Here is a 12,738-nt window from a genome sequence, read left to right as displayed (position 1 = left end):
GAGAAAGGACACAAGACTTTACCAGCTAGACTGCATTGAGAGAGGGAACTCCTGCCCCAACCCACCATTATGATTACCTGTAATCCACTGAACTGGATGGAACACATTCGGTCGACTAAACATTACAAATACAGTCGTGGAGACAGGCAACAACAGGACAGACCATGCAATTGCAGCTGCTGCTCGCCAACTGAACACCTGCAAAGCAAGATGACAAAACCAAAATGAACGCCTTCACAGGGCTGGGACAAGTTCCCAAAAACAATTAAACAAACATTTGGCTGGTTTACGAGTTAATATATCAGTTGCATTCCAGTTATCTTTCACTATTATTTTATCAACTCTATTTAGGCATCTAATATTCCATATTTTGGTTAAATTTCCATAGAACCATACAGCACAAAACAGGCCCTTCGGCCCACCATGTTGTGCCGTCCATCAAACCACCCTCACACTATCTAACCCCTTCCTCCCGCATATCCCCCCATCCCACACTCCTCCATATATCTATCCAACAAGCTCTTGAACCTGTTCAATGTATCTGCCTCCACCACCACCCCAGGCAGCACATTCCATGCACCAACCACTCTCTGGGTGAAAAACCTCCCCCTGACATCTCCCCTGAACCTCCCACCCATAACCTTAAAGCCGTGCCCTCTCGTCTTGAGCACTGGTGCCCTGGGGAAGGAGGCGCTGACTGTCTACTCTATCTATTCCTCTCAGTATTTTATATACCTCTATTATGTCTCCTCTCATCCTCCTCCTTTCCAGTGAATAAAGCCCTAGCACCTTAAGCCTCTCCTCATATTCAATACTCTCTAATCCAGGCAGCATCCTGGTAAATCTCCTCTGCACCCTCTCCAACGCCTCCACATCCTTCCTATAATGAGTGTTCCATTCACCCTTCCCTGTTCTGAAGAACTGTGGCATATTCAGCTTCACCAAGGAAGTGCAAGGTAATCCACTTGACACCAAACCAAACTTTATCACACTCCTACCTTGTGAACTTCCTCTTTTTTTTAAAATCTCTAGTGCCATCACTTTCTTCCTGTTAGGCGGTGACGAGATTTGTATATAGCTCTCCAGCTGTGGCCTTGTAATACTATTCAATGTCTCAGCTAATGAAGGAACATCTCACATGCCTTCTTAACTAATGTATCTACCTGCTCTGTTAGCTTGAGGGAACTCTGGACGTGCAGCTTCAAGTCTTTTTCTTCTTGTATATTTCTCTATATCCCAACTCCTATTGTGGGTTTTCTCATCTAGTTCGGTATCCCAAGTAGATTACTCTACACTTCCCTCTGAATTTAATTTGCCGGTTTTCTGCTCATTTGAGTAGCCCATTGCTATCATCCTATCAGTACCTTTCTTACCCAATAACACACACCGATGAGGAATTCTTATGTTGTTGGAACAAAGGATCCTGTAGCTTCATTGAGACGGCATGAAAGTGGTTTTACTACAATCTGATCCAACTTTCAATGGTACAAGCGCTAAACTCCAGCTTTGCGACCCCACCCCCTCAACTACAGCCCCTAATGGCAGCTACTGAAAGAAATTGGGATTTGGTTCCACAGGGGCCAAGCAAGCCTCCAACATCTCACCAATCCTTCTTCTGCGAATTATGAGTGTCAACAAGCTATTGGACCATGAAGGGCATCACACCCAAACACTAAATGAAAATCGAAGAAAACTGCAGATGCTGGAAATCTGAAGTGAAAGCAGGAAACGTTGCAAAGACGCAGCAGGTCAGGCTGCATCTGTGGAAAGAGAGACAGTTTCATGTCAAAAAACATGACCCTGGCGACTTTCCTCTGCCAGCTTTACCGTAGCTTCTTTTCCACCTTTACGAGAAATTTACCGGTTAAAGGCCGGCCGAGCCTCGGCCTTTCCAGTTCACCCAACACAGTAACAGAGGCTGGAGCACGACCTCGTGGCCGAGGGAGACCCAGCGGAAGGCGAGCACCCACCGGTACGCGGGGCCGACTCTCACCTTGCGGATGAACCAGAAGCCTGGCGGCTGCTGCACAGCCCCCTCTCCGCCCGCACCCCGCATTCCGGGACCCCCGGCCGCTCCCGCGCTTTCCGATTCAAAGGCCGGTCCGGGCCGCCCGACGCCGCGCCCGCTCCTTCAGTCGCAACGTCACAGTGACGCAACTCGCTGTGACCACACGGTCAGCGCGACGCCATATTTAATACTGGCAAAAGACGCACCCACGCCATGATGGAGTCACCTTCTGGGCAGGGCTGAGGCGGCTGAGACATTCAGGACCGTATGTCAGTGTTCCGCAGCACTCAGCTTAGTCAGTCATACCACACGGAAATAGGTCCATCGAGTCCGCGCCGACCATCAAGAATTCATTTACACTAATCCCATTTTTATTCTCCCCTCATTCCCATCCACGCCCCTGGAATCCACCAGTCAGCTTCTCAGCAGGGGTAATTGACCTACCAACCCGCTGGTCTTTGGGATGGGGCAGGAAACCCAACCGGTCCTAGGGAGAACATGTAAACTCCACACAGACAGCACTTGAGGTCAGGATGATATTCTTGTCGTTAAATCTGTCATGCCGTTTTTCTTGTTTGTCTTTAAATCTAAAGTGTACGTGGAACCTTTATCCCAGTAAAATTAGCTCACCAGTGACAAATTTCAACCTGTATCGCAATTATCTAGATTCATTAGATATTACAAATTGCAAGGGAAATATGGATTGAAATAAAATTAATGAAAATACTTTAACCAAGGTTTTAGCCTTTATTCCCAAATCCATTATTTTCCTAGTAGTTTTAAGCTTTATCTTATTTGGCTTTTGTGAGGTGCTGTGGAACATTTTTCTAAGTTAAATGGAAGCCATGCTGTTCTTGTAACTCCATAAATGTACACGTTTTTCTTATTAAGTCACCAAATTTTGGTGCTGTTGGAAAAGCCAGCAGTTACTGATACCTCCTGTCCTTCAGAAGGTCATAATGAGCTGTCCTCTTAATGCACTGCAGTCCTTCTCATGAAGGTATTGTTTCACACAGAGTCATTGGTGCAAGATGCCCAGTGTCTGACCTATTCTTTTATTTTTATGTGTCTGCTCATGTTTTGAGTCTTTGGTGACCCCTAGGATGTTGATGTGGAGAACTCAGCAATGTATTGACCTTAAATGTTAAGGATAGGTGGGTAGAATCTCTTTTATTGGAGGTAGTTATTGCCTGGCATTTGTGGTATGAAAGTGGCTTACTGCTTATCAGCCAATGCCTGAATAATCTCTGAACCTTGCCACTTCTTTGAAATTTACTCATGCATACATGGGCTCTGGATGGCACGCAATATTCAAGAGAAGCAGGGTTTCAGCAGGAATGTGAGACTTACTTCAGTTGTACTTGAAAACAAGCTGCCTCAGTAGGCCCTAGAACAGAGCCCTTGCAATTAGAGTTTTTCATTCACTGTTTCCTGGGGCACACTGCATCCACTATGTAGCTATGGTCAAGGGAGTGAATATTTAGGGTGGTGGATATGGTTCCAATAGGGCATGCTGTTTTGTTCTGGATGGCCTTAAGCCTCTTGGTTGCAAGTAAGTGCCCTTTAAGTTAAAATGCCCCCCTCACTGCTCAATTCCCATGGGCCTCTGATCACTGTACTCTAGCTTGACTGTGAGTTAACAACCTTCACACGAATATATCTCAACCCTGAAATCATCTTTCCCTCTCACCACTTCATTTGGACGTCAAACCCAAGTAATTGCAACCTCAACCACCACCAGCATCTGATCTCACTGCCCACTCCCCTACACCCTACAAGGTGAGGTCAGAAGTCTGGAGGATAGCTAATGTTGTTCCTCCATTTAAGAAGGGCATCAGGGCCAAGCCAGCATCTATATGCCAGTGAACCTTACATCAGTGAAATTATTGGAGAAAATCCTAATCCGGGATCGTCTGCATGGCTTTGTGCTTCCCTCATTTGATTGTGCTATGAGGAGGTAACTAAGAAGAATGATGAAGGCAGACCTTGTCTATATGGACTTTAGTCAGGCACTTGACAAGATCCCACATGGTAGGCTGGTCCAGGAGGTTAAGGCACATGGGATCCAAAATGAGCTGCCTAATTGGATCCAAAATTGGCTTGGTGATGGGTGGCAGAGAATAGTTGTAGAATGATTTTTTTTTCTGATTGGAAGCCTGAGACCAGTGGATCAGCATTGGGACCCCAGTTGTTTGTGATATATATCAACAATTTGGATATGAATGTAGGAGGTGTGATTAGTAAACTTGCAGATTACACAAAAGTTGGTGGTGTTATGGAAAGTGAGGGAAGTTGTTGAAGTCCACAACAGGATATGGATTTGTTGGAATATTGGAGGGCAGATTGAATTTAATCCCAACAACTGCGAGGTGATGCATTTTTGGAAATCAAATGGGGGTAAGACATTTACTATAAATGGAATGGTGCTAAGGAATGTTGGTGAACCGAGGGACCTTGGGGTTCAAGTCCATAGTTCCCTAAATATGGCAATACAGGCAGATAGGATGGCGAAGAAGACATATGGCCTGCTCGCCTTCATTGGTTGGGGCATAAATAAAAACGTTAGGACGTTATGTTGCAACTTTACAAAACACTTGTTACACCACACTTGAGGAGATTCATCAGGATGTTGCCTGGATTGGAGGACTTTAGTTGTAGGGAGGGATTGGACTGGCTGGAGTGAAGGAGGTTAAGGGGTGACTTAAAACATAGAACAGCACAGTACGGGCCCTTCAGCCCACGATGTTGTGCCGAACTATATGATCACCTACTCTGTAATCCTTACCTCCTCCACAGCCCATAACCCTCCAATTTTCTTACTTCCATGTGCCAATCTAAGAGCCTTTTAAATGTCCCTATTGTATCAGCCTCCACTACCACCATGGGCAGTGCATTCCAGGCACCCACCACTCCCTGTGTAAAGAACCTACTTCTGACGTTTCCCCTGAACATTCCTTCTCTGACTTTAAATGTCCTCTAGCATTGGCCATTGCTGCCCTGAGGAAAAGGCACTGGCTGTCCACTCTATCTATTGCCCCTCATAATCTTATACACCTCTATCAAGTGGTCTCTCATCCTGCATCGCTCCAAAGAGAAAAGCCCCAGCTCGCTCAACCTTTCCTCATAAGTCATGTTCTCTAATCCAGGCAGCATTGTGGTAAATCTCCTCTGCGCCCTCTCTAAAGCTTCCACATTCTTCCTATAATGATGTGACCAGAACTGAACACAATACTCTTCAGTGTGGTCTAACCAGAGTTTTATAGAGCTGCAACATTACTCCGTGACTCTTGAACTCAATCCCCCGACTAATGAAGGCCAGCACGCCAATACGCCTTCTTAAACACACTACCAACTTGTGTGGCAACTTTGAGGGATCTATGGACTTGGACCCCAAGATCCCTCTGTTCCTCCACACTGCTAAGAAGCCTGCCATTAACCTTGTACTCTACCTTCATGTTCATTCTTCCAAAGTGTATCACTTCACACTTTTCTGGATTGAACTCCATCTGTCACTTCTCTGCCCAACTCTGCATCCTGTCTATATCCCATTGTAACCTATGACAACCTTCTACACTATCCACAGCACCTCCAACCTTCGTGTTATCTGCAAACTTACTTACCCACCCCTCCATTTCCTCATCCAAGTCATTTATAAAAATCACAAAGAGCAGGGGTCCCAGAACAGATCCCTGCAGAACACCACCGATCACCGACCTCCAGGCAGAATACTCCCCATCAACTACCACCCTCTGTCTTCTGTGGGCAAGCCAATTCCGAATCAACGCAGCCAAGTCTCCATGGATCCCATGCCTCATGACTTACCATGGGGAACCTTGTCAAACGTCTTACTAAAGTCCATATATACCACATCCACTGCTCTACCTTCATCATTTTGTTTTGTCACCTCCTCAAAAAACTCAATTAGGTTTGTGAGGCATGACCTGCCCCTCAGAAAGCCATTCTGACTATCCCTAATAAGACTGTGCTTCTCTAAATGCTCATAAACCCTGTCCCTAAGAATCCTCTGCAATAGCTTGCCCACTACTGATGTAAGACTCGCTGGTCTATAATTCCCAGGATATACCTATTACCTTTCTCGAACAAGTGAACAACATTTGCCATCCTCCATTCCTCTGGTACCACTCCTGTGGCCAGGGAGGATGCAAATATCATCATCAATGCCCCAGCAATCTCTTCCCTCACCTCCCGTAGAACCTGGGATATATCCCATCCAGTCCTGGGGACTTATCTATCCCCTCTCCCAAGTGAACACTGAAGCAAAATATTAAGGACCTCCCCTACCTTCTCTGCCTCCAGGCACATGTTTCCCTCTTTATCCCTGAGCAGTCCTACCTTCACTCTAGTCATCCTCCTGTTCCTCACGTATGTGTAGAATGCCTTGGGGTTTTCCTTAATTCTACTTGCCAAGGCCTTTTCACATCCCCTTCTAACTCTCCTAAGTCCCTTCTTAAGGTCTTTCCAGGCTACCTTATAATTCTCAAGAGCCCTGCCTGATTTTTGCTTCCTAAGCCTTAGGTATGCTTCCTTCTTCCTCTTTACTAAAGATTTCACCTCTCTTGTCGACCATGGTTCCTTTACCCTCCCATCCTTTCCCTGTCTCAGTGGGACAGACCTATCCAGAACCTCATGTAAGTGTTCCCTAAACAGCTTCCACATTTCTTCTGTGCATTTCCCTGAGAACATCTGTTCCCAATTTACGCCCCCAAGATCCTGCCTAATACCATCATAAATATCCCTCTCCCAATTAAGAACTTTCCCATACCGTCTGCTCCTATCCCCATCCATGGCTGTGCTAAAAGTCAGGGAGTTGCTCACCCACCGAGAGGTCTGTCACCTGACCAGGTTCACTGCCTAGTACTAGATCTGATATGGCCTCTCCTCTAGTCGGCCTGTCCACATACTGTGATAAGAATCCTTCCTGGACACACCTAACAGATTCTGCTCCATCTAAATCTTCTGTACTAGGAGGTGCCAATCAATATTAGGGAAGTTGAAGTCTCTCATGACAACAACCCTGTTATTTTTGCACCTTTCCAAAATCTGCCTACGTATCTGCTCCTCAGTGTGCTGGTGGCTATTAAGGGGCCTACAGAATACTTCCAACAGAGTGATAACTCCCTTCCACCCACACTTACTCAATAGATGATCCCTCCGTGATGTCCTCCCTTTCTGCAGCTGTGTTACTATCCCTAATGGGCAATGCCACCCCCACCCCCACATGCCCCCAACCTCCTTACCTCCTTCCCTATCCCTTTTGAAACATCTAAACCTCGGAAGATTAAGCAGCCAATCCTGCCCTTGTGACAGCCAAGTCTCTGTCATGACTTGATAGAGGTACATAAATTTATGAGAGTCATTGATATGGTAGATAGTCAGAATCTTTTTTCCCATTGTAGGTGTATCAGAAACAAAAGGTAAGAAGGAGTTTTAAAGAGGATTTGAGGGGAAAAGTTTTTTTACACAGAGTGGTTGATATCCGGAACATATCCGGAACAGAGACAGGAAATGCACATTCTGGAAGTTCTAGCTTGTATGAAAAGTGAAGGAAAATGCTAAGGAACAACAACAAAATTATAACATTTATATAAATGAGATTGAAGTGCAAACAAAATACTACAATCACATGTCTCACCAATCACAACTCATTTTTATACTATGATTATCCATTCAGAATTAATGGTTTTGAAAATCTGGTGTATGTAAATTTCATTAACACACAAGACACCAAAGTCAGCAATTGTGGGACGTATTGCAAAAAAATGTCCTGAAAGAAAGCAGTATGAAAAGTCATTTTGTTGTCCCCTTTTCTGTTCATTTGTAACAGTTGACAAATTGACTTTAAGCTGAATAAACAAAGCTAATTGCATTAATATATATTGGATTGGTTTATTATTTTTGTCACATGTACCAAGATACAGTGAAAAGCTTTTGTTTTGTGTGCCACCTAGACAGGTCATGCCATACAGAATTACATCGTAGTAGTAAAAAGGAAACAGAATGCAGAATATACTGTTACAGTTACAGAGAAAGTGCAGTGCAGGTAGATAAATAAACCACAAGTGCCACGATGAGGTAGGTTGGGAGAACAAGAGTTTACAAGTTCATCCGTTAGCGTATGAGATGACTGTAAAGAGTTTGATAGCAGGGGAATAGAAGCTGTCTTTGAGTCTGGTGGTTCATGCTCTCAGGCTTTTGTATCTTCTGCCCAGCGGGAGAGGGGGGAAGAGAAAATGACCGGGGTGGGATGGGTTCTTGATTATATTGGCTGCACTCCTGAGGCAGTGGGAAGTGTCGATGGAGTCAATGGAGGGGAGGTTGGTTTGTGTGGTTAACATATATATGTTTCTCATGGCATAAATATTGTTTTGTTGCAATTGTTCTGCATACAATACACGTATTACATCCATTGTGTCTAATATTTGAAGGCAAACATACATTTCAGAGCAAGATGTCCCAAGGTGCTTAGCAAGAATGTTATCAACAAAAATTTACTAAACCACAGATGACTGAGAACTTTGAAAGAGAAAAATAGAGAAGCTGACATGTTTGAGAAACCAATTCTGGATAGCCACCAGCATGAAGTGATTAAAGCCTGGAATGTGCTAGAGGCAAGAATTGAAGAAAATCAGAGATTTTGATGGTCATATTGAATGGAAGGAATAAAGCCCTTGAGGGATTTGAAAACAAGGGTGAAGTTCTTAAAAAATCAGGTTTTATTGGTCTGGGAGCCAGTGTGGCTCAGCAAGAACAGGTTTAATGGATGAATGGGACTTTGTGCAAGTACAAATGAACCTCATGAGCACCAAGATACTGGAAAAAGAGTTTGGGATGAGTGTATGTTTATTTAGAATAAGTACAAAGCAAAACAAGGCCAACACTGTACTCAGTTGTGTTTTTAAACTGACATTGAAATGAGTATAAATCTGGTCAAAGTATCACCTGCTTCTCTTTGTGGTATAATTCTGAATCATTTAGATTAGATTAGATTAATTTATTGTCATATACACAGACTGCTATGAAATTGATTGTTTGCATGAAGTTCATAAACAGTATGCATGGTAATAATAAATACAACAATAAATATGACAAGTGCAAAAACAGCAGAATGGTTACTCCTTAATTTTGTATTCTGCTATCTGTATTGCAGTTAGCTATCTATCCATTCTTCTACTTATCCTCTTGCTCTGACCTTATTTATTAGTCTATAATGTAGCATTTAGTTGAAACCCTTATGGATTCATATAGATATATTCCATCTGTTACACTTGTCTTAACAACTCTCAAAGAATTCACTCTGGTTGGTCATGCAAGATTTTCTCTCTGTAGCGGTTAGTGTAATGCTTTACAGCGCCAGCGACCCGGGTTCAAATCTGGCCACTGTCTGTTAAGGAGTTTGTACATTCTCCCCATGTCTGCGTGGGTTTCCTCCGGGTGCTCCGGTTTCCTCCCACATTCCAAAGACGTACAGGTTAGGACGTTGTGGGCATGCTATGTTGGCACCGGAAGCATGGCGACACTTGCGGGCTACCCCCAGAACACTGCGCAGAGATGCATTTCACTGTGTGTTTCGATGTACATGTGACTGATAAAGATATCTTATCTTATCCATGATGACTATTCATTTATGGGTTAGATCATCCTGGATCTGACCTTCTGCCCAAGCTCTCTGCCTCTAGTGACTGCCCACCTCACTAACCTGATCCAGATATGAGGGTTTAGCCATGCTAACCTTCCCTACCTAAGAGCCACCTACCAAGGGGGAGACTTCCCACATGGGTGGGTCTCAGGCATCGGATCCTGGAGCTATTCTGTGGACCCTGAAAGCACAACGTCAAATGTCTTTGGAACAAATTTTATAAGTCCCTGTTTGTCAGTGATATTTAAAAACTGTTCAAAAATTAGAATAAAATTAGACAATTTAAAAGATAAATAAGTTAAGTTTAATTAAAATACCATAAGTGATAGCAGATAATTAAATACATTAAAATAAGGAAGGCACTTACCTTGGCACATTTTTCTTTACAGGACTCGTCGTCACGTTTTCCTACACTAGCCAATCTGATGCAAAGCTGAAGGATCGGCGTCTGAGCTGAACATAACTGGAGGAGCTTGAGCTGGGTCATTATGGGTTAGGTTTTTAAATATTTTTCTCCTTTATTAGAGAATTGTACTTGCTGTCAAAGTTAAGCTGATGGGTCTATGAATCCCCATACATGATTTATCTTCCTTCTTAAATATAGCTGTACACTAATCCTATGGCCCTACACCATTTCTTGATGAATTATTAAGTTATAGTGTAATTGTGCCTCCTTTGTCTCTTCTCTGGGTCCTTTCAAAATTCAAAATGACCTTGACTCAGGGTTTTATCGCCTTTGAGTTTGATTAGTTTATTTAATATTAATATTTTACAATTTTAAAGACAGTAATATAATTTTTAACCTCATCTTCCAATGTTATGACTGCCTGATCCATTTCCCTGATAAATCCTGAAGTTTTATAATTACTTTATGTGTCGGCTGTGATTTTGGAGATATACCAATTTTGGGTTCTGTGAATGGAGCTACACTGCCTTTTCAGGTTACCCATCCTTTGCTCAGGGAAAGCAAAATCTGCTCAGTGTCCTCTGACTGTAAGTGACATTTTAAAGTTTGAGAAGAGTTAGCCATCCTATCCATTCCCTTCTTATATCACAAGCTTGCTGTTAATATTAAAATTGATTCAGTGCAGTGTTTGAAAACTTAGCCCTTACACCTGTGGGCAGGTTGAGTGAGGCTAACAACCTCCAGGTTCTACTGCACGTTTTGCATCAGTTCCATACTATTGCGTTTCAACGTTAAATACAAGACCATTTTCAGAAAGTAGCCTGGCATTGCTTAGGCTTCAGTTGCATTGCAATGTTCCTGCTACAAACAGCATTTCTCCTCGACTTGGATCTCTCTGATTCATGCTACCCTGAGAAAATTTCACTTTTAAGTGATGCTCATGGCACCATGCAACATCACATTATAAAGTGAATGTAAAACTGAAACAATATTTACTTACTTCTGCTGCTCTACCATTGAACCAGCATTTGGATTGCTCGGTATAAACCCAAAATGACCGTCCAGAAACTTGACATGTACAAGACAGAGGTGAAATATTTCAGCAAATTTAATGTAATACTGCATATATACCTTAAGGGGGTGCTCTGGTTTTTAGGATTGCATTTCCTAGGGAAAAAGTTGGTGACCGCACTTCAGGATGTCACCATGAAGAAATGTTGGCCCTGCTCCAATGTAATTACATTCATTCAGTGTGCTAACATTATTTAATCCAGCTTGGCCAGTGCACATGTGTAACAATAAACATCAATTAAAAGTTAGAAGATTTATGTATGTTTTTGGGAAAATATCCAATAAATACATTGAAAGTGAAATGCAATAGTTTTTTTTCATTTTTCAGATTAACCATACATTTACAAAATTTGATTTAGTAACATTTTGCTGAATGCATAACAAACAATGCAAAATCAAAATTCAGCCAAAGCAGAACTCTGAAGTTAAGCTACAGAATAGGTAGTGTTTTGTGCAGGAAAGTTGGTGTTGGATGTCAAGGCTCAAAGTCAGTGCTGCACGACTAAATCACAAATCAATTCTAGTGGACTAACACACAAAGCTGACCAGTCCTTGTTCTCTCAGCTTACACTCTCATTGTACAATAAAACTCATAAATCAGCTAAAAACCTATTTTTCCTTCATTTTATTGTGATATCTGTTGCTCTATGAACCTTTGCAAAGTGCTTATTTGAAAAGTAAACAGAACAATGAATACAAACTAAGTTCATTCATCCAGGTGTGGGGTGGAGCTCGCAAATAGTTTAAAAAGATTCTGATGTTCACTGCTGCCTCACAGCTCCAGTGACCTAGGTTCAATCCTGACCAAGGATATTGTCTGCGGAAGTTTGCATGTTCTCTCTGTGACTGTACAGGTTTCCTCCAGGTGCTCTGGTTTTCTCCATAATGTACAGAATCTGGGTGGGAGTTGATGGTAATAAGGGGAGAATAAAATGCGTTTGGGTGGGATACAGGTACTTGATACTATAGGTACTTGAAAATAGGTACTTGATGGCTGGCGTGGAATCGACAGGCCAAAGGGCCTGTTTCTGTACTGTATCTCCCTATGACTCTCTGAAACAAAGTTGGGGGGGGGGGGTGCGATTGTCTTGATTTAATCCAATACACCACATGGAAAGCACTGGTGAAAATAAGACTGGTTTTATCATCCACCTGTTATTGCTCTTTTGCCTTCAATACGATGTAAATTTGGGTGGGGTGTAAAGCCAGCATTTCATTCCACCACAAACAAAATCAGAAAATGCCAGATGTATTCAGCTTGCCAGGCAGCATCTGCGGGGAGAGAGAGAGAGTCAATATTTCAAGTCAAGATCCTTTCTTCAGAACTGGGAGAGTGAGAAATCACATGTGTTTTAAGTTGAAGAGAGGGGGGAGAGGTGAAGAGAGCAGAGGGAATGTCTGTGATAGGAAGGGGACTAAATTTTTCAAAGTAACAATTACTTTAAAAACTGGGAGTTAGGGGCAAAGAAAAAAGAGAAACACACTGAAACAGGAAGGGCTCTCTATTCTTCTCCCCACAGATGTGACCTGACCTTCTGAAAGCCTACAGTATTTTCTGTTTCAGATTTCCAGCATCTGCAGTTTTTTGCTCCAATT

General features: G+C 42.9%; 1 protein-coding gene across 1 annotated transcript in view; it reads right to left on the bottom strand.

Moving 5' to 3' along the window:
- ndc1 (NDC1 transmembrane nucleoporin) overlaps positions 1 to 2,169 on the bottom strand; it is a 34,136-nt gene extending 31,967 nt beyond the window's left edge. The window contains exons 1-2 of the mRNA XM_052011597.1: positions 1,994 to 2,169; positions 78 to 198 (exon numbers count right to left, since the gene is read on the bottom strand). Of these exons, the coding sequence (XP_051867557.1) occupies positions 78 to 198; positions 1,994 to 2,056 (184 nt within the window). The 5' untranslated portion in view covers positions 2,057 to 2,169. The remainder of the gene's footprint in view (positions 1 to 77; positions 199 to 1,993) is intronic.
- Between the last annotated feature and the right edge of the window lie 10,569 nt (positions 2,170 to 12,738).

This window comes from Pristis pectinata, chromosome 3 (assembly GCF_009764475.1).
Source record: "Pristis pectinata isolate sPriPec2 chromosome 3, sPriPec2.1.pri, whole genome shotgun sequence".
NCBI classification, from domain to species: Eukaryota; Metazoa; Chordata; class Chondrichthyes; order Rhinopristiformes; family Pristidae; genus Pristis; species Pristis pectinata.
The sequence above is the reverse complement of the archived record's forward strand: the minus strand, read 5'-3'. Positions and strand labels throughout refer to the sequence as shown.